The sequence below is a fragment of the Myxine glutinosa genome, chromosome 2 (assembly GCF_964187855.1).
Source record: "Myxine glutinosa chromosome 2, kmMyxGlut1.1, whole genome shotgun sequence".
Taxonomy (NCBI): domain Eukaryota; kingdom Metazoa; phylum Chordata; class Myxini; order Myxiniformes; family Myxinidae; genus Myxine; species Myxine glutinosa.
This window is the reverse complement of record NC_136262.1, coordinates 129,532,091-129,554,857: the sequence shown is the minus strand read 5'-3', so window position 1 is coordinate 129,554,857 and position 22,767 is coordinate 129,532,091. Positions and strand designations below refer to the sequence as shown.

Sequence of the window (22,767 nt, the reverse complement as noted above, 5' to 3'; positions counted from 1 at the left end):
AGAAAGCCCGACGAGTTTGCCAAAACACACCTGAACAAGCCAAAATCCTTCTGGGAGAATGTCATGTGGACAGATGAGACCAAATTAGAGCTTTTTGGTAAAGCACATCATCTCTATGTTTACAGAAAACAAAATGAAGCCTTAAAAGAAAAGAACACCTTCCCTACAGTCAAACATGGAGGAGGTTCAGTGATGTTTTGGGGTTGCTGTTCTGCCTCTAGCACTGGGTGCCTTGAATGTGTGCACGGCATCATGAAATCAGGAGATTACCAAGGCATTTTGGAGCGCAATGTTCAACCCAGTGTCAGAAAGCTGGGTCTCTGTCGAAGGTAATGGGTCTTGCAGCAGGACAATGACCCCAAACACACTTTAAAAAGCACCCAGGAATGGTTCAAGACAAAACGCTGGACTGTTCTGAAGTGGCCAGCAATGAGTCCAGATCTAAATCCCATTGAACAGCGGTGGGGAGATCTGAAAACAGCAGTTGGGAGAAGGCACCCTTCAAATCTGGGAGAACTGGAGCAGTTTGCACAAGAAGAGTGGGCCAAACCGCCAGCAGAGAGGTGTAGGAAGCTCATTCATGGCTACAGGAAGCGCTTGACTTCAGTTATTTTGTCCAAAGGCCGTGCTACCAAATATTAAGTCGAGGGTGTCAATAATTTTGTCAATGCCATTTATTTTTATTTTCTGTTTTAAAAGGATATATTAAGTTCTGAATCAAAAACAAAGGTTCTGTAATATTAATAGTGAAATAAAGAATTGTGGAGACAAATACGTTTGTCAATTTCAACTTATTTTTCGAGAAAATTGTGAGTTATTTGAAAAAAGTGCAATGGTGCAAATGTTTTTGGCCACGACTGTGTGTAGATGAGTGACAAAAAAAATCTCAATTGAATCAATTTTAAATTCAGGCTGTAACAACAAAATGTGCAAAAAGTCAAGGGGTGTGAATACTTTCTGTAGGCACTGTACTTGCTTGATGCTCGGCATTTAAAAGGATGGAACACAGACAAACAACTATAAGTTGGCAACAACAGCACAGGATTTGATGGGCATTATGGCTTCCAACTGCGGCAATGTTTCTTGGAAGGGAACATGTATTACAGTATTATGATTAAAAAAAAGAAAACAGAAAAACATTATGTCTCCACTTTCTCTGTGAGATGTGAAAATAATGCAGTGATTTGAACTGTTTTTGGCAAAGAAGCATAATATATTAGTATAGCCATTGGGTCAGGCCAGTTGCCCAGGTACAAATTCCAACGAACTGCTTCAAAGTTGTCACGACGGCCTACTGATTTTGTCGTTCCGAACTGGATCACGGGCCTGTTTGCCATGATACCTAGCTCCGATGGAACAACTAAGTCAATTGATGCATCACGCTGATTGGTGTCATGCGTCCATTTACACTAATTAGCGAAAGTGAAATCACTGGATGCCGGCACGGTCTTGTCCTGACGCTATCTGGTGAACCCAATGTGTCCTTTAACGGACGTGTACAACTCATTAATAATGACCAGAGACACTCGAATGCACCCAGAGACTAAGTAGTTTTATAAAGTTTATTATAAGCACATTAGGTGGGAATGCAAACAGAAGGAAAACTGTAATAATTTACCCTCTACCCACATAGATGCTCTTTTGTCAACAAATGAATGGGAACCTTAAATATCTCAGACAATCCTCAGTAGACAGATGATATGTAGAATCAGACAAGACTGAATACTGGAGGCTGCATCCAGCAGGATGTCGTGAGTTCCATGTGGAGATGTGGCTTGTTAAGGAACAGTCACAACCCATGGGACAGAGCTTGCATGAGGGGTAGAGTGGGTGCAGCAGCTTGCTTTGGTGGGTGTGTGGCTATAAGCGGCAGCAGCAACTGCTTCCCTATGGACAAACCCCGCTGTCTCTCATGCACAGGCTCCGTGGCTAAGCTCCCTTGGCGTCTGCTGATGCTGACATGCCTTTTTATAGCCTTGGCTCCCACCGGAATCCATGATGCACTTAGCCCCTCCCCGCTTGGCTGCTATTGGTTCCTCACACGGTCTATGGGCAGGGAGAACCCCCTCACCGTTTACCCAGATGGTGCCGACAGCACCAAGATCGGCACGGGTAGAATCGTGATGGTGGGGGCTACTTTTCCCACCTAAATTTATGCCTGATGGCTTATTAGACCTTTTCTAAGGACATAAAATACAGATTATGAAGGTCTCATCATAAAAGACAGATTATGCAGGGGTCTTTCAGTCAAAGAGTATAGTTTATGTATGGATTGGTCTCCCGAGAAAGGTATTGGCAGTAGAAAGAGTATATAGATTTAAATCGAAGTGATGTATGTACCTTGATGCATTGGAGACAAAGGGGTACAGCAATACTGGCAGGAATTTTGTAGGTAACTAGTGTGTGGATGGTTGTTGTTGATGTTGTTGTTGTTGTTGTTGTTGTATAGCCCCGGACAGTTCTCTCGAACGAATCTGCGGCACGGAGACAGCTGATCGATCTTACAGGAGCAAACCAGAGATCCCCCACATCAAAGATGGTGTTGTAGCGGCTACCGCTGGGTTTTCACAATCGCCTTGCACCTATCAAGGACGCGGAGCGATCACCATGCCGGGCTCGTCCAGGACGCCCGGGCAGGCCCGCGCTCAACTTGCCAGGCCTCGGTCGGGACGCCCGGGCATGCCCGGGCATGCCCGGGCAGGCTCGCCCTCAACTTGCCAGGCCGCAGCCAGGACGCTGGGCCACGCCCTCTCTCGCCTTTCCTGGGCAAACGCTCCGGGATAATATGTATATATATTGCTGCCCGATAAACGGGCTTTTCAGAGTGCCTGAGTGTTTGGTTTGATTAAAGCAACTCGGATGAATTCCAGCTTTTTGTCGCGTCCATTCTTCCGATCGACGTGGGAGCCCCAGCTCCTTCATTGGTGACCTACCGACATGGACACGGCAGTCGCCCTTAAACTGCCTACCTTCTGGGAGGCTCACGCGGCGGTTTGGTTCGCACAGGCGGATTCCCTGTTCGCCCTGCGAGGCATCACGGCCGGCGACACCCGCTTCCACCATGTGGTAGCAGCGCTCGGTTCGGCCACCGCGGCCCGCGCCCTGAGCCTCCTCGAGAGCCCGCCAGCCGCTGACAAATACGGCGTGATTAAGAAGCTTCTCCTCGACGTTTTCGCCCTCCCATCGGCGGAGCGCGCACGGCGCCTGCTCGACCTGCCCGAGCTCGGCGACACGCGCCCTTCTGAGCGAATGGACTACATGCTTTCACTGCTCGGCGAGCACTCTCCGGCATTCCTGTTCCGGGAGCTGTATCTCCGTCAGCTGCCTAACCCGGTACGCCTCGCCCTGGCAAGCACGACGATCACAGATCCCCGGGCCCTTGCCAGAGAAGCCGACAAGATCTCCGCCGCAGGACAGCGCATCGCAGCGGCGACATGGGACCCACCGCCGTCTGACGCAACACCCATGGCGCCCGAGCACCCGGCACGGTCAACGACCGAACTGCCGACGCAATTGGCGGCCGCTACACCGAGCTGACCACCTCCAGCACGACGACCGGGGCCTCCACCTGACCAAGCGTGGTGTTACTATCATGCCAGGTTCGGACAGAAGGCCCGGACATGCCGACCCCCGTGCACCTTCGGCAGGCCGGGAAACGGCCGGGCCGGCGTTCATTACCAGCCATGAGCGCCGGCCACACGGGCAACTTACTGTTCATCACGGATAAAGCGTCCGGACGGCGCTTCCTGTGCGACACCGGCGCCCAACTGAGCGTCATACCCGCCTCTGACCAGGACAGGCAATCTGCGGTTTGCGGCCCCTCCTTGGTTGCGGCCAACGGATCGACCATCCGCACCTTCGGCCCGCGCAACGTTGTCACCCTCTGCTTCGGCGGCCAACGCTTTGCTTGGACGTTTGTAACCGCAAACGTGCCCATGGCTCTGCTAGGCGCCGACTTCCTCTGCGCACACGGACTGCTGGTGGACGTCCAATGGCGTCGTTTAATCAACGCCGAAACCTTCAGCTCCCTGGTATGCACATTGAGCAGCTCCGCGCCGACCGAGCTGGCATGCGCCGTCCCGGCGGCGAACGAGTTTGCTCGCCTGCTCACGGAGTTCCCGGCCCTCACCCGGCCGACGTTTTCGGCCGTCGCAGTACGGCATGGGATCGAGCACCACATACCAACCACGGGCCCGCCGGTCTACGCCAGGGCCCGCCGCCTCGACCCAGCCAAGCTCGCCGTGGCGAAGGCCGAATTCGACGCGTTGGAGCACCTCGGCATCGTGCGGCGCTCCGATAGCGCGTGGGCCTCGCCACTGCACATTGTGCCAAAGCCGGGGGGTGGATGGCGCCCGTGTGGCGACTACCGCCGTCTCAATGACGCTACCACCCCCGACAGGTACCCGATCCCGCATATCCAAGACTTCTCTGCCCGTCTGGCGGGACGGGTCATTTTTTCGAAAATTGATCTCATACGGGGATATCACCAGGTACCTGTCAGGGCGGCCGACGTCCCTAAAACGGCAGTCATCACGCCGTTCGGCTTATTCCAATTCTTGCGGATGCCGTTTGGTCTCAAGAACGCGGCTCAGGCGTTCCAGCGCTTGATGGACGGCGTGCTGCGTGACCTGCCATTCCTTTTCGTTTACCTGGACGACATCCTCGTCGCCAGCACGTCCCGGGCCGAGCACGTCCTCCACCTCCGAACACTGTTCGGGCGCCTCAGCGAGCACGGCCTCATCGTCAAACAGGCCAAATGCCACTTCGGCACGATGGCCGTTGATTTTTTGGGCCACCACATCACCAAGAACGGGGCCGTGCCGCTGCCAACCAAGGTCGAGGCCATCACCACGTTCCCGCGTCCCCGCACCATAAAGGCCCTGCAGGAATTCCTGGGAATGGTGAATTTTTATCACCGCTTCGTGCCCCGCGCTGCTCAACACATGCGGCCCCTCTACGAAGCCCTCCGGGGCAAGCCGGCCAAGCACGACATCGCCTGGTCCGCAGCAATGGATGCGGCCTTCCAAAGCTCAAAGTGGGCCCTCGCCGACGCAACACTGCTCGCTCACCCGGTGCTCAACGCTCCCATCGCCCTCACCACGGATGCCTCCGACTACGCGGTGGGCGCGGTACATGAGCAATGGGTGAACGGGGTTTGGCAGCCACTCGCTTTTTTCAGCCGGCAGCTCCGGCCGAACGAGCTCAAATACAACACGTTTGACCGGGAGCTCCTCGGTCTACACCTGGCCGTCCGCCATTTCCGCCACCTCCTGGAGGGCCGACCTTTCACGGCGTTCGTCGACCACAAGCCATTGGTTTACGCCATGGCCAAGGTCACGGAGCCGTGGTCGGCCCGCCAACAGCGCCACCTCTCCGCCGTGTCGGAGTTTACCACGGACATCCGGCACGTCGCCGGCAAAAACAACGCCGTGGCCGACTGTCTTTCCCGGGCCAGCGCGAACGCGGTCCACCTGGGCGTGGACTTTGCGCTTATGGCGGCGGACCAAACCACCGACACCACGGTGCAAGCCCTCCGGGCGGCGGACCCGGGCCTCCGCCTGGCCGACATCCCCTTCGCGGACACTGTCCTGCTCTGCGACGTCTCCCAAGGCCAGCCTCGCCCCATCGTGCCCGTCATCTGGCAACGCCGCATCTTCGCCTCCCTCCACGGCCTTTCCCACCCGGGCCGGAAAGCTTCCCAGAAGCTGGTGTCGGCGCGATTCGTCTGGCACGGTCGTCGTCGGGACGTCCGCGATTGGACCAGCACCTGCACGGCCTGCCAACGGGCCAAGGTCCACCGACACACCCAGGCCCCGCTGGCACCTTTCACCGTGCCCGAACGACGTTTCGACCACGTCAACGTGGATCTGGTGGGCCCCCTCCCCCCGCCACGGGGGTTCACACACCTGCTCACCATGGTGGACAGGACCACCAGGTGGCCGGAGGCCGTTCCCCTCGTCTCCACCACCACCGCCGACGTGGCGCAGGCTTTCATCGCCACCTGGGTCGCCCACTTCGGCGCACCGGCGGACATCTCGTCAGACCGCGGACCACAGTTCACCTCCGAGCTGTGGGGCGCGGTCGCCCGCAACCTGGGGGTCAAGCTCCACCGTACTACGGCCTACCACCCCCAAGCAAACGGGTTGTGCGAGCGATTCCACCGCTCCATGAAGGCTGCGCTCATGGCCGGCCTTCAAGACGGCGGTTGGGCCGACCGGCTGCCGTGGGTCCTTTTGGGCCTCCGCACGGCCGCCAAGGAGGATTTCCAGGCATCCACCGCCGAGCTTGTCTATGGCCAGGCGCTACGCGTCCCGGGCGAATTCGTGCCCGACGCTACCAGTCCCTGGTCCGCAGCTCACCAGCGCTCGGACCTCCAGGAGGCCGCCCGACGGTTTGCCCCCGTGCCAACATCCCACCACGGTGACCCCCAGTCCTACGTCCCCCCAGCACTTCGCACAGCAGAGTATGTTTTTGTGCGTCACGACGCACATCGGGGGCCACTCCGGCCGCCGTACGACGGGCCCTTCCGGGTGCTGCGACGGGACGACAAGTCGTTCGTCATCGACATCGGTGGCAGGTCGGACTGGATTGCGGTGGACCGCCTCAAGCCGGCGCACGTGGACGTCGACCACCCACCACGGGTGGCCCTTCCGCCACGGCGAGGCCGCCCCCCGTCCACGGTGCCCCCCACTCGACCGCCCACCACCACACCGGACCCCCTCCCACGACCCGCCAGGGGTCGCTTCGGCCGGGTCATCAGGACCCCCCTCAAATTGACCCTGCCGGTGCAAGTCGATTCTGGGGGGACGTGTGTAGCGGCTACCGCTGGGTTTTCACAATCGCCTTGCACCTATCAAGGACGCGGAGCGATCACCATGCCGGGCTCGTCCAGGACGCCCGGGCAGGCCCGCGCTCAACTTGCCAGGCCTCGGTCGGGACGCCCGGGCATGCCCGGGCATGCCCGGGCAGGCTCGCCCTCAACTTGCCAGGCCGCAGCCAGGACGCTGGGCCACGCCCCCTCTCGCCTTTCCTGGGCAAACGCTCCGGGATAATATGTATATATATTGCTGCCCGATAAACGGGCTTTTCAGAGTGCCTGAGTGTTTGGTTTGATTAAAGCAACTCGGATGAATTCCAGCTTTTTGTCGCGTCCATTCTTCCGATCGACGTGGGAGCCCCAGCTCCTTCAGTGTATCCCCGCCTTCACAAAGTCAGGGCCATTACAGAGTTAGAGAGAAAGAGAAGAGAGAAAGATCGAGACAAGAGGGAAGGGCCAGTCCATGGCGACCAATTGGCACTCTGGCCGTGACCGCGCTGCCCTGAGGAATCTGGGCAGCAGGGAAGATTTGGCCGCTGACTTTCATTGGGGGGTACAACCACCACGAAGAGGCATCCCTGATAGTTGGTGTGTGGATGGTTGATGGTAACTGTGGTTGGTGCAGTGCAGACAAGATGGGCTGTATAATCTCCTCCTCTTCCTCCTCCCTCTCCTGCTTCATCTCCCACCCTCCCTCCTCCTCCTGCACCTCCTCCAAAGTTTCTTGTGTATCCTTGTACAACTCCACCTCTACTTTATGTGCTTTACTCACTTTCATCATTAAAATGGCCGTGGGTGACGAGCTCTGTGATAAAAATTTATTGCATACCAATGGATTACATATTGGTCTACACGGTCATTCTTTGTAAACTTTTCAAGTCTTCCCACTCTTCCATCTACCTCTTGGAATATGCATTTATTTAAGCAGAGAAAGGACGTATAAACGGACAATTTAATTTTGAAGAAGAAGACTATTTTACAGTATATGACACCAGAAGTTGTGGACAATCTTGTGCTGCACTCATGTTGGCATGTGACTTCCTCTTGAGCTTGTGGCAATGCTGATCGCCACATATCGTTGTCAAGAAAACCTGTGCTGTAAAAACTTTTTCGATGGTAACGTTGCTGGCATGATTGCCCTATAAAGGTGTCCCTCCATACATGCTATCGTCCCTCCCTCCTAACTTAGCCCCACCTGTATAACAAAGGTGGCGATGTCAGATACAAAAGAAAAACCTCAACAATGCTTACAAATGCCAGTAATCACCTCTTTTTATCTTTCATAACTGATCTATGCCTTGTGATGGCTTAATGGTTAAGATGGTAGACTTCGGATCTTGTCGTCCTGAGTTCAAATATCACCAGATGTATCGACTCAGCCTGGCTGGACTCAGACTCTCTAGGTCAGAAAAGTGAGTCCCAGATTGCTGGGGGAAAAGATCAATAACAGTTGATTTGGGGATATCATTAGTACACCTCCTTTACTCCACGCAGGTGGTGGAAACCATTCAAAGAGGAGTTTTCAAGTCTCCTTCAACTTTGGTCGACACCTTACCTTATAACCAATCTGTGCACAACACTCCCTTAGCTTGTTTGTGTGCTTTCTTTGGGCATTAAGAGATCAACTACCCTTGGCATTTGCCCTTCACTGAAGCAAAATGGTAGGTAACTCCAGGAGACGTTTTAACTGTATAACCATTGGTAGTATTGCCCCGAAGGGAATGCGAGCCCATTGCAAGGTGTGTGCATGCGTGCGTGTGCGTGCGTGTGCATGTGTGTGTGTATGTGTCCACCTCTATATATCTTCGCTTTAAAATGGTTTTCTCTGCAACCGCTTGTCCGATCAATGCGAAACTTTAACCCTATCGGACCCGTTCATTTCGATCCTGTAGCCACACATTGGAAAAAGTCGACTAAAGTCGACAGCGGGTCCGATAGGGTAAACATAGGTAGTACATATATTTTGAATATTTTATTGCAGAAAATATTTTATTGTTAACTCTGACGTCATAGATCACATGGTTAAATATAAAAAAATTGATATCATTTTCTCCGAAACTGCTCAACGAAAAACTTTGAAACTTGGCACATGTCATCAACTCCCCATGGAGTATATAGAGTGATAATGATGACGTCATCAGTGAATTGGTATTCCAGCCATAATTGGTTGAATTGAAATTCTTATCTGAAACTTCATATATCTGATGTAACTGAAGAAATAAATTTATAACATTCATAATCCATGCCAAGAAACGATGTGCCATAATTGGCTGGGTGCATGGATGATACGGGTATAAGGGCCATAATAGGGTGCATGGATGATACGGGTATATGGGCCATAATAGGGTGCATGGATGATGCAGGTACATATGCCATAATAGGGTGCATGGATGATACGGGTATAAAAAACCACCGTTTAGAGGCCATTTTTCCCCGCAAAGCGGGGGTTGGCCTTTTCGGGGACCGTGGTAGTTGTTGTTTTTTTGTCCCCTTTTTGAAGCAATGTTTTACGGCCGGATGCCCTTCCTGACGCCAACCCTTTTTGCCGCCTTCAACGACAAACAGGGAATTACCAGTGAACTGGTACTCAATTAGCCGACCTCGGAAGGATGACAGGCTGAGTCAACCCCCCTGGCATTAATTCGGCGATCGACCGAGATTCGAACCCAGGATCCTAGGATCCTAAGCCGGCACCCTAGCCGCTAGCCCAACACCAGGGATTGATACGGGTATATGATACGGGTATATGGGCCATAATAGGGTGCATGGATGATACTGGTATATGGGCCATAATAGGGTGCATGGATGATACGGGTATATGGGCCATGATAGGGTGCATGGATGATACGGGTATATGGGCCATAATAGGGTGCATGGATGATACGGGTATATGGGCCATAATAGGTTGCATGGATGATACGGGTATATGGGCCATAATAGGTTGCATGGATGATACGGGTATATGGGCCATAATAGGCTGCATGGATGATACGGGTATATGTGCCATAATAGGGTGCATGGATGATACGGGTGTATGTGCCATAATAGGGTGCATGGATCATACAGGTATATGGGCCATAATAGGTTGCATGGATGATATGGGTATATGGGCCATAATAGCAGTGGGCCATAATAGGGTGCATGGATGATAGGTATATGGGTCATAATAGGGTGCATGGATGATATGGGTATATGGGCCATAATAGGGTGCATGGATGATACAGGTATATGGGTCATAATAGGGTGCATGGATGATATGGGTGTATGTGCCATAATAGGGTGCATGGATCATACAGGTATATGGGCCATAATAGGTTGCATGGATGATACGGGTATATGGGCCATAATAGCAGTGGGCCATAATAGGGTGCATGGATGATAGGTATATGGGCCATAATAGGGTGCATGGATGATATGGGTATATGGGCCATAATAGGGTGCATGGATGATACAGGTATATGGGCCATAATAGGGTGCATGGATGATATGGGTATATGGGCCATAATAGGGTGCATGGATGATACAGGTATATGGGTCATAATAGGGTGCATGGATGATACGGGTATATGGGCCATAATAGGGTGCATGGATGATACAGGTATATGGGTCATAATAGGGTGCATGGATGATACGGGTATATGGGCCATAATAGTGTACATGGATGATATGGGTATATGGGCCATGATAGAGGGCATGGATGATACGGGTATATGGGCCATAATAGGGTACATGGATGATACAGGTATATGGGCCATAATAGGATGCATGGATGATATGGGTATATGGGCCATAATAGGGTGCATGGATGATACGGGTATATGGGCCATAATAGGGTACATGGATGATATGGGTATATGGGCCATAATAGGGTGCATGGATGATACGGGTATATGGGCCATATTACTAATAGTAGCGTGTTCAGTTAACGACGGTATTTTTGTTCAGAATGAACGCGCAAGGTGAGACTATGTGCTCGATGAGTGCCGTTCTTGTTTATGTGTCATTTACCTGTCATTCACAGACCTCATCTTGGCTTTCTTTGTTTTTGAAGTAGGTCGCCATACCAGTCCTACGGGTATATTACAGACTTGGCATTTAATATGGAATTTTTTTTTTTTCTTGACTTGGGTTTACTTTCATAACTCAGTATATCAATCTGGTGAGTTTCTTTTACACTTTGGTGATTTATTTGTTAAAAGAACCATGTCAATGATTGTCTGTCGCAGCAAGAAGTCAACAACAGGATTATATCACAGGTGGCGTGGCAAAATGTACGGACAGGTGCATTTGATGATTGGCTTCACAGTCGGGTATACAAGGGTTGTTGCGTTCTGTGTTAGTGTAAAACAACTGCTGCACGTCTCCAAAAGTTATTGCCGCTTCCTCTGGAGATGGTCCGTCAACTCGACAATGCTGTTTGTCATGGAGTGGTGGCTTTACGAAATTACGGCATGAAACAGCGCGCTATTGCTCGGCAGTATGGCATCACTCAAGGTCAGGTGTCAAAGATCCTGAAACGAAATGCTCAGAGGGGTGTCCCTACTCCAATACCGAGGCCAGGACGTCCCCGCAGAACCACAAGGAGGGATAATCGCCAGCTGCACCGGTTAGTCCGCAATGGCCGTACCAAGTCAGCTAATCAGCTTAGGGCTGAGTGGCAGCAACTGACAAATGTGTCTGTATCCAGAAAGCTAGTCAACCAACGACTGGTTCAAGCAGGCTATCGTGCCAGGCATCCCCTGAGAAAGCCACGCCTGACCAGACAGCACCGCCAGTGCCAATTGCAGTGGGCCAGAGAGCACCATCAATGGCAGCCAGGACACTGGAATCACGTGATCTTCAGTGACGAGTCTAGACTTCTGGTCTATCGTCAAGATGGCCGCGTCCGAGTGCGCAGACAAGTGCATGAAGCCTCTAACAAAGTTTGTATCGTGCCAAGAGTCCAAGCTGGAGGTGGTGGGGTGACCGTTTGGGTTGATTTTCATGCAGGGGGCAAAATTGACCTGGTTGTTCTGAATGAAAACCTGAACCAGTTCAAGTACAGGGCCATTCTGGAAGAAACATTGCTTCCATTTACTCGTGCAGCCTTTCCAGGAAACTTTGTCTTCCAAGATGACAATGCACGGCCTCATCGTGCTCGCATGATCCAACACTTTCTTTCTGACCATGGTGTAGAGCATATGGAGTGGCCTGCCATGTCCCTGGATATGAAACCGATAGAGAACTTGTGGGCAGAATTAACGCGTCAAATCGACCACTTGGACCAGCAGCCGACCTCTGTGCGTGAATTGCAGCAGGCTATTGTCACTGCATGGCAAGCGATTCCTGTCCAAGCCTTGGCAAATCTCGTGAACAGCATGCCTCGACGTGTACGCGCTCTCCTGAATGCTCGTGGGGGTTACACGAAGTACTGAACTGTAATTTTACTGTCCGTAATCCCAGTCGTAATTTAGCTTTTGTTTTTGTTAAAAAAAAATTTGGCCAATGTGCAAAATAAAGAGATACTTCTGGCAAACGTACAGAAGTTTAACACACTACTGTCCATGAATTGAGTTCGATATCAGTTTACATCACTTTCAAGGATCAATTTATTTGTTTTGAAATGTCAAATGTGGTTTTTGTTTCTTTTAAAGGTCACATTAACAAAATCTAGAATAATTTCAACATAATTCCAATGAACTTTTGGTTCTAAGGCATCTTGAAAAGTAAGTTCACCCCCACAAAAAAAATATTCCATATTAAATGCCAAGTCTGTATGTAACACTAGCGGAAACCCGTGGTAAAAGTCCCACCCCAGAAAAGCTTTAGCGTATAGAAGAAGAAGGATATGGGAAGAAAAGATCGGACACTCTTCCCCTCACCCCCCATCCCGGAGAAGCAAAGGTCGTGCTCCCTCCCCCTGGAGAAGCAAAGTTGGCGTTTCTAGCGATGTGGACGTCGATGGCAGCAGGAAAAATCGAAGAGTGGTTTGTACGTTGGGACGACATCCCGCATCCAATTTGGGGGGGTAGAGGTCAGTGGTGTGTGGGGGCCGTCGGCGGAAAGAGTCTTTAGCTCCATAAGGATGGACCCCCTTGACATCTTAGCATATTATTATATAGATGGGAACACTCGGCTGCCACACAATTTGCTTCAGCTTTATCTGTAGATATATATATTTTAAATTGTATGCACACCGTACATCTGCATATTGCAAATTCATGTGCTGATAATAGTGTGTTGCCCTCGTTGTCCAAGTAGGTAAGATGTCGTTATTATTGAGAAGAAAAAAAACATATTTGAAGAGCATCTGTAGATAAGATTCTTGCTGCGAGTGTTGGATGCCGAATGGAAAAGATCAGAACTAATCACAACTAATCACAACAGCAGTGGAAAATGCAAAAACAAATAATCTTCTGCCATAATATTGTGAAATAATAAATAATAAATTCTCAGACGCAGCTTCTGCATTTCCCACGATTCGTATGTGGCATTTTCTTTACACCGATTGAAAGAATTACCTGTTCATTGAAGTCTGATTGCAAGGTCTGTGCGATGTAACACCAGTAACAGGCTTGACATCAACAACCTCATAATCTGAAAGAACTATTGGAAGCACTTGGTATGGAATTCCAGAAAGACTCCTAACTCTACATCCTATCAAAAGCTCGTAGGAAATGTTACACTGAAGAGTGAAGATCCATGCCGTGTTTATGGCACAGGTAGGCCAGACAAGATATTTGATGGGTTGCTTAACCTCAATCACAAAAAAAAAAATCAAACAGACACATAAAACATATAATAAGGGGAGCGGTAGACAAGATGGGGAGAGATGGGGAAGGACACAAACACAACATTTGAGAGCAGGGACATCGGGAGAACTGTGGGAGGGAGAGGGCTTGGGGTGAGGAGGCACGGGAAGGCTAATAGTAGCGTGTAGGGGGAGGGGGGGGGGGGGGAGATAAAAAACAGAAGGACACTACAAGGACTTCCAGGAAAGAAGTTGGTATTTCAAAAAAGTGGATATGGTGGAATTAGCGTGGGTACCTTTGTACCCATACGTGCAATGTCTAATCAAAATGAGCTTACGCTGGCACGATCTCCACGCACAACGTGCCAGTCTTGCCAGCAATGCTTGGTGCTTAAGGGTTAATCTTCTCCGTTGGTATGTGGCACCAGGCTGCAGGGTAACATCATTGGCTGAGAACAGGGCTGTGCCACTGATACGGTGCCCCACCTAGGTTATGGCAGGAATTTGTAACCTGTTCATGGTGACATCGTGGGATCTTTAATGTCCACCAACGAATGCTGGCAGACAGGATGCCCAGCTTAACGTTCATCAGAGGGAGGGCACACACCTTGATGAATCACTCTGCCGCTGAATCAACGGGATGCCAGTTTATAGCTGGGTTGGGTTCATACCGAGGATAGACAGTTTGGAGGTGAGTGTGTGTACCTTTAGGCCATCCTGACATCCCTAACCGGTTAAAGACCCTGCATCATTCGATGTGAAATACACACAAGGAAGGAGAATGCAGGAGGAGTCTATTTGGCCCATATAACAACTGTGCTAAGTTATTTAAAATTAATTTTTAAAAATTACCCCCCGTTCGACTTGGTCCAAAATGGGGGCTTATGGACTTGGTGTCGTCTGTCCATCCGTCCGTCCATGTGTGCATCCGCAACCATATTTTGGAGATGTATGGACAAATTTTGTTTATGCTTGGCACAAACACGATACATGATGGTACAGTATACATATGCACATCATTTTGTTTCGCTGTGCGAACAAAGATGTCCGACTGGCGGCCATTTCAGTTGTAAAAAACCCCGATGTTGAACACGTCCTCAACCATGTATCGGACATGCATTTACCGATGTTGTTCAAACTTTGCACACAGATAATGACATTTTATGACATTATGACACTGACATTGAAGTATTTTTCTTCCTCTCTAGTTTTATTTTTTGTTTTGTTTTGGGAGTTTTGGGGTTTTTTGGGGGGTGAACAATGAACAAACACACACACACACACACACACACACACACACACACACACACACACACACACACACACACACACACACACACACACACACACACACACATTCACCTTTTGATGAGATCCTCTCACAGACATCACAATTGCTATACAGGTATCCAATCCTCGATCCATACCTTAGTTATCCACCATGCCAATCATAGCTAGCTACTATCTAAGGGTGTGCAGTTGCTTCTCACTCGTTTTTTACCATCCCATCTCTGTTACAACAACCCATCGTCACTTTTATAATTGCCTCTCATCTTAGGAGTTCGGATGCTGGATGGAGATGTGACAGACATAATTGAGGCGGGATCTCTCAGCCTCAATCCTCAGCATATACACATCTACAGCGCCAGCTGGGGTCCTGAGGACGATGGGCTCACGGTTGATGGTCCAGGACCCCTGGCTCGCGAAGCCTTTCAAAAAGGAATTTCTGAGGTAGCCACTCACAAAGATGAATTTTTGTGCAACGTTTCCTCTCATTGGCTTATTGATACCAATTGTTTTTACAATCCAAATACCAAGTTAAACCTTTTATCCTCGGTATGCGCATTCCCAATCTCTCCGCAAGGAATCGTTCTGAAAAAATGTGCAAAACGAATTTGTTTTATTAAACATATCTTCGATTTATCATTTAGATAATTTATACCTTTCATTTCATTTTTTTGAATGAAGAAAAATATCAAGAATTTAATTGGCAATTTCTTTATTTAATTTTTGGTCTTCTTTCTATCATTGGTCAAAGAGGAATGAAATGGGTTAATACTTTTGTTTATATAGATGGCAATTCAGCTCGATGTGCTCTTTTCTTGGGCTGGCAGGATGGCCTAAAGGGTCACACACTCACCTCTAAGCTATTGAGCCTGGGTTAGAATCTCTACCTAGCTATAAACTGTTGTCCTGGTTTTTCACAGGCAGAGTGAGACATCAATGTGTGTGCCTTCCTTCAGACGTTAAGCAGTCATCCCGTCTGCCAGCATTAGTTGATGGACATTAAAGATAGCAAAATATGGCGAATATGGTATGGCTATAGGCAAAAAATTCCAACATTCCCGCCATAACCTCCCTGTCGGAAGGGAACCCTCATCTGAGTATATGGATTAGTGGTAGTAGTAATTCCTCTTTTCATCCTTTATCATTTATTTTGTCTAAATTAATTACTCTTTTACAATGGCATGACCTACTGAGGGCGCTATGCGATTATGTCCCCCGAAACCACCACGCAGGGTCGATCAGGTCTTGGATCCATCTTTGTGTGGGCATCGGGAAATGGCGGCACAAGGAAGGACAACTGCAACTGCGATGGCTACACCAACAGCATCTATACACTGTCCATCAGCAGTTCGACTGAGAACGGACTGGTTCCATGGTACAGCGAGCCGTGTTCCTCGACACTTGCCACCACATTCAGCAGTGGGACTTTAGGAGAGCGAAAAATTGTGAGCGAAACAACATTCTTTTCCCTCTTGTTTGCTCAACTGCTGCCTCTAAACCTGTCTGGTGTTTCTTCTTCTCCTACTTATTTGTGCCCCCCTTCCCCATCTTCCCAAACAATAGATTAGTTTAACATGCTGTTGATTATTCCAGAAACTTCTCTTGGAGGTCCACGGGACTTGACAAACAATGCGACAATCATTAAAATAAACTGAAGTCGAGATTGACTGCGAAATGAATCTGCAAAGGAAATGTTCGCTTCATCACTCGGACTGTATTGCAAAGTCAGATTTGGCCCATTGAGAAATTAATAACAATAGCAAGTCCCGCCCGAAGAAGTGAAGACGTTCGAGCAGGCCTAGCCAATGGCCTTGCTTTTTGAATCTCGGTTTTGTATTTCTGGTGATGCCATGAAGGTATAAACGAGCAAGACGATACTTGCAACGATACCCCAAAAAAGTTTCTTTGGATACATCAAATTGTCCATTTCATCAAGATTTAAATTGACGATATTGATCAAAGCTCGGTTAAATCAGGCATTAATTGATTATTTTTCAAATGAAAATTTATGATTTTAGATGTTTGACCTTGAGTTGACCTTTGACCTTTTGCCCTCAAAATAGTTGGTTTCCGAATTTACTGACTCGATATGCAATGCTGTTCAACTTTCAGGTAAATTGGATGAAAAAAATGACAATTTTGGAAGTTTGACCTCGAGATGACCTTTGACCTCAATGTCAACATGTTTCTTCCTTATTACCAACTCTACCACTTGAAGTTTTGTGAAGATCGGTTTAAAATTGTGACCTGCAGATGGTAGACAGACAGAATAATGCACAAGACCAACCAATATACCTGAAAAATATTCGATTTTCCAAGTAACAAGCTATGCAGCACGGTAGCTTTTTTCAGCTACTTCAGGCAGCGATGTCCCTGCCCCTATGCGAGTCCCGGGCTCAGCTGGCCCCAGCTGACAGTACCTGGTATGAGCCCCTTGTCCAGGGTAATGGATCCCCACTGTCTTGCGGGGGAAGCCTCTATAGGCTAAGGCTATGAGAAGGACACACAGATATCAAACTGCACCTGTCGGTCAGCATCGGCAGCACTACGTCATGGATAAATGTGCCCATGAAAGGTGGTGGTGGCACCAATTTAGGCATCACCGCGCAGCATCTGCAGACATCTGTGTCCACAATGGACATCAAGGGAAGCCGTCATCATACCGACGACCTGGCCATTCTGCTGCGCCGATGTGCATCAGACTTCACGTTGCATTTACTGCACCTGCAGCCAATGATACTCATAGGAATTAGAGAGTGGGAGAGCGATAGCACACACCTCTATCACTTTGATCGCTTCTCTGTACAGGTTTTTCACCAGCTCACCTGCTCACCACCCATTTTAACCTATACAGCCAACACACAACGCATAATGCTTCGTTAGCACGCCAACGAAGGGAAGAGATTCGTGTAAAGCGGCACTCACACCATCATCATAAACAGGTATCCAAGACGGACCATTTCAAATGCTACCTTGAATACTGCCCCCTAAGGGTTGTGCTGTTCTTCATATTTTTGGAAAATCCTTCCCGTACTTAGTTCTCTCAGCCAGGCAGGTTCCAGTCTTATAAGCAAGGCAGGATATTCACTCTGGCAATCATGTTTGCAAACACCGGAAATACTGCCCACAAGTACCATCATAAACTGCCAGCTTTCTCCAAGTAAAACACCCTTTCCGCACCATTTATGCCACGGAGCCATGACAAGCTGGAATTGCCAGGATATTCCCAAAGATTCCTCGTGCCCTTATGCAAGACCGTCCAGGTTAAGAATAGCGCAACATTGAGCAATCCTCCTACAACTTAATGGCCGTTGCCACAGACTGGTGTCATTGTATCTTCTGAGCAATTGCATCGACTACTTTATGATCTTCACGGTAAGAAAGACACAACCACTGGGTTCATGATACCGTACAGAGTTAGCCATTATTTGCCCGTCCCCTGCACAACAGGACACGGGGTTTTGTAAGTGTGTGTGTTGTGTGTTGTGTGTTGTGTGTTGTGTGTTGTGTGTTGTGTGTGTAGAGAGAGAGAGACCCACTCCCCCGTGTGTGTGGTGTGTCCGTCCGGGCCAAAACTATTTTACCATTTGAGCTATTGCCATCAAGTTTTCACCAAAACTTTATTATGACAATACGAAAAAGGCAAATTAATAATTTGGTCAAAAGGTCAAAACATCAAAGGTCAGCATCACATAAAATCATCCATTTTCATCAAATTGACCTGAAATTTCAATTTTCCATTAGAGTTATCTCATCAAATTTTCAACAATGCTTTATTATGAGAACATGGAGAAGGCAACTTAATAATTTGGTCAAAAGGTCAAAGGTCAGCATCACCTAAAATCACTTTTCATCCAATTGACTTGAAATTTAAATTTACCATTTCAGTGAGTTTTGTCATCAAATTTTCAACAAACCTTTATTATGAGAATATGGAGAAGACAAGTTAATAATTTGTTCAAAAGGTCAAAGGTCAGCATCACCTAAAATCACTTTTCATCCAATTGACTTGAAATTTAAATTTACCATTTGAGTGAGTTTTGTCATCAAATTTTCAAGAAACCTTTATTATGAGAATATGGAGAAGACAAGTTAATAATTTGTTTAAAAGGTCAAAGGTCATTGTCACATGAAATACATTTTCATCCGATTGACCTGAAATTATAAGAATTTGCATATTGGATCACTAAGTTGGTTAACCAATCAAATGCTAGAAGCCAATTTTTTTTTTTTTTAGATCAAAAGGTCAAAGGTTAAGGTTGTGTAAAAATGCCAATTTTTGTCCAATTGACCTGAAATCTTAAGAATTTGCAGGTCACACAATTGGTTCGCCAATCAAAATCTCAAAGCTGATTAATTTATGAGATCTAAAGTTCAAAGGTCAAACCTGCATAAAATCATCAATTTTAATTTTGTATTTTTAAAATTGTCTTCGTTATTTTGAGCATACGGAAGAAGAAGAAGACATCTGAATACAAACAGACGCAGACGGGCTTTGCATTTTTCAGATGCTTCCTACTTTATGCTTGCATTGAAATAATTACAGATAAGTCAACACAATTCTGTGCATACGATGGAAAGAACACGCTAGTCCCAAAGGCCTTTGTGAGATGTTCACGGCAAAGCTGTCGCTTAACGAATCCGTTCATTTTTCCTTTTATTCTTCCTATTTTTGGCTCCCTGGTGCTAGCTGCTTGATCTTTCTGCTGTGTTAACATTTTCGGGTTTTTCCAGCCATTGAAGTCATTTTGTTCAAATCTATTTCACTTACAACTTATGAGCCCTGTTTAATCAACACAGGCCTTTTGAGGTGATAAAGAACTGATGTATCAAGTGCTTTAGCCAGAAGTGGTCGTGAGAACAGCTATTTATTTACCTGCACCCCCATGCTCCCCTTCCCACTCTCCTCTAGAGGTTGTTTTGCTGTAACTGCAGGACTCCTCAACCTACCTGAGGAATTGTACTCATCGGAGTTAAAGGCCGTCGGAGTCACTTGATATTGGTGTTGTGTAATGCAGGGTTTGTCGATTGCCTCTTTTGGCTCTCATTTCCTGGTTTTCCTCTTTGTCGTTGGCTTTGTCGGAGCGCAGGTAACGACAGACCTGCACCAGCGCTGCACCACAAGCCACACGGGGACGTCGGCCTCGGCGCCCCTTGCTGCCGGGATCTTCGCCCTCGCGCTCGAAGCCAAGTACGAAAGGCTTCCGACACCGTAAACTGACATGGCATTCGCCACCGATTCCGCTGAAAGGCGGTCCTGTGTAGTCTGGCTCTCTGCGCTGTAATTATGCTCTGCTTGTTTATCAGTCATCATGTCGGCGCTTTTGCACCGGTTTTGAAACCCCCAACCTCATGCAAACTGCTCTATTCCAGACCGCTTGGAGTCATGTTTGTGTTTTAACTGCAAATCTTTTGGAGAAATGTGGCCTTCCGTCGTTTTTAGACCTTTGTCATACCTGCCTACAATAGCCCTGTTGAGGGTAAAATGTCCTCGAGAGGTCTGAATTGCCTTGTCGAAGGTCATGCGCCTTATTTATTTCTTTTTTTTATTGGTAGAACTGGTTACTCATAATGAAGGATACAATATTTGCGATTTCTTATCACTTAACCTTCCAGCCCCGAGCTGACATGGCGCGACGTGCAGCACTTGGTGGTTCAAACTTCGAAACCTCAGTTCCTTCAAGCCAATGACTGGAAGATGAATGGTGTAGGCCGTGCAGGTGAGCTCGATGCAAAATGACCTGATTCCTTCAATCCTCAACCAAAGCCTTTTATATTCTTGCAATATCACCACTGAATGTTTGCCATCGCTGTATTACCTGACACTCTTGAATCTACCTCTAAGTAGAAAAACCTCCACCAATGGATACACTGTTTGGTCACGATGCTTACCTGAATCATGAATCTCAAGTAGAGTCTGAAATGATTGTTACTCAGAGAGTTCTAATTATTTATATCTCCCTGTGCCATTAGCCTCATAAAGTAGACACTCAGGTATTTGTCAACTAAATAATAAATTGTACCATCTATCATTTGTCTGCTGGGATGCAGTAAAACAGATGAGATATTAGAAGCGCTTCTGAATATGGATGTTCACGTCATGATGTAAGAGCTTGTGATTGGACGATTGATCTCGGATCAATTTTATGGCCGCTAGATCCATTTAGCTCTTTCACGAGCCTCGATCTTGTATGCAAAAAAAAAGAAGAAAAAAAGAAGAAAAAAAGGTGTACCAAGCAAATTTCCATAGAATCCCTCAGTCTGGAATTGTTTGCAATGCAATCGCAAACTTTACTCGCCTGCCTTTATAATCTCTTTAATGAGGTCTAGACAATGGTTTTGTAAGGTAAACAAAATTCCCCGTCCACCCTCCAAGATTGTCTGGAATGCATCCACCAATAGAAGTTCAGCATTTTATGGTCCCCACCACCCCCCAACCACCCCGGGCGGAACGCGGGACCTTTCAGTATCGAACTTTCTTAACAAATTTCACTCGAAAGTTATTTATATGGCCTTTGTGCAACGTAACGTAAACGCATGAACATTTGCTGCTTGCATCACCTGATTTTGATTGGTGCGTTGCTGAAGTTTGACGAGGACATTGCGCTCGCGCTTTTGTCTGCGTGCAGTGAGCCACTCATTTGGCTATGGGCTTATGAATGCCGGTGACCTTGTAACTGCAGCTCGAAACTGGAGCGCAGTTGCCCCACAACGGATATGCACCATACTGGTCGTGAATGAGACAAGGTAACTCTGCGTGAACCATGTATGTTTTGCTTCCGCTTATTACCAGCAGAGGGCACACTTTACATGACCTTGCTGTGCAACAGTAGAAATTGTTCTGCGATTTGTGATTTGTACAAATAACATTGTTCTGATTTTAATAAACGTTTATAATTCAATAGTTGAGGAGCAATATATTTTGCTTCTAAGCAGTATACTTTTAAGACTAATTATATATATATTTTCCAAAACTTATTTAACTCGTGAAACTTTCCTATTAATAATACTAGGGCATTGCCCGTACTATATCTATATCTAAAATTATATCCCCCCCCTCTATTTACATGAAATGGTTTGGTCCAAAGCGAACGGCTTGCGAGTACGGTGACAATCCCCCCCCTCTATTTACATGCAATGGTTTGGTCCAAAGCGAACGGCTTCCGGAGTTTGGTAAAGAAATCGCCATCGCGTGCACAAACGCGCAGGAAAGCGAATGAATCGCAAATTCGGTTTTATTAGTTTTAAAACATAGTTTAACGCCAACATAGTTTGCAAACGTGAAATAAATGAATACGCTCTCAAATGTGCCATCCGAGGCAGAGTGTGTCCTCCACGTTCGGCACACGCGATCGTTCGCTGCTCTCTGATTGGTTGAATCGTTTTTTGGACATAGCTCGGTAAGTAATTGTCCGATTAATATGAAACCTTGAAAAGGCACATCCTCGGGTCCCCAGCAATATACCTGGCAAGTTAAAAGTATATCGGACCCGTGGTTGTCGAGAAACAGCGGTCACAGACAAACAGACGTACAAACGTACAGACGTACAAACAGAGATTACTGGAATTATAGATAGATAACGTCCTGTGTGATTTATAGAATAAAATTAAAAATTTCCCTTTTTAAGGCCATTTTCCCTGCTAAAGCAGCAGGGGTCTTGTGGGCCCCATGACAATCATCATGGTTCCCTTTTTACCTCCACCACCAAAGGTGGATGGAGGATATGTTTTCACCCCTGTCTGTCCGTCTGTCCGTTTGTTTGTTTGTTTGTGAACAAGATATCTCAAAAGGTTGTGGACGGATTCCGACGACATTGGGCAGAGAGGTAGTGTGTGTCACAAGGACGAAATTATTACATTTTGGTGAAGATCCGAATTGGGATTCGGCTAGTATAATTTTTAAAGCGATTCTTCACCATTGGGAGATGGGGCC

General features: G+C 47.8%; 2 protein-coding genes across 6 annotated transcripts in view; one reads left to right on the top strand and one right to left on the bottom strand.

Moving 5' to 3' along the window:
• LOC137421260 (GMP reductase 1-like) overlaps positions 1 to 22,767 on the bottom strand; it is a 905,715-nt gene that overhangs the window by 610,112 nt on the left and 272,836 nt on the right. The gene's annotated exons all lie outside the window — the stretch shown is intronic.
• Positions 1 to 22,767, top strand: part of LOC137421265 (furin) — a 141,862-nt gene that overhangs the window by 90,956 nt on the left and 28,139 nt on the right. For all 4 annotated transcript variants that reach the window (XM_078771639.1, XM_078771641.1, XM_078771642.1 and 1 more), the window contains 5 exons: positions 15,106 to 15,278; positions 16,067 to 16,279; positions 19,925 to 20,025; positions 20,451 to 20,554; positions 21,464 to 21,581. In XM_078771639.1, coding sequence (XP_078627765.1) covers positions 15,106 to 15,278; positions 16,067 to 16,279; positions 19,925 to 20,025; positions 20,451 to 20,554; positions 21,464 to 21,581 — 709 coding nt within the window. The remainder of the gene's footprint in view (positions 1 to 15,105; positions 15,279 to 16,066; positions 16,280 to 19,924; positions 20,026 to 20,450; positions 20,555 to 21,463; positions 21,582 to 22,767) is intronic.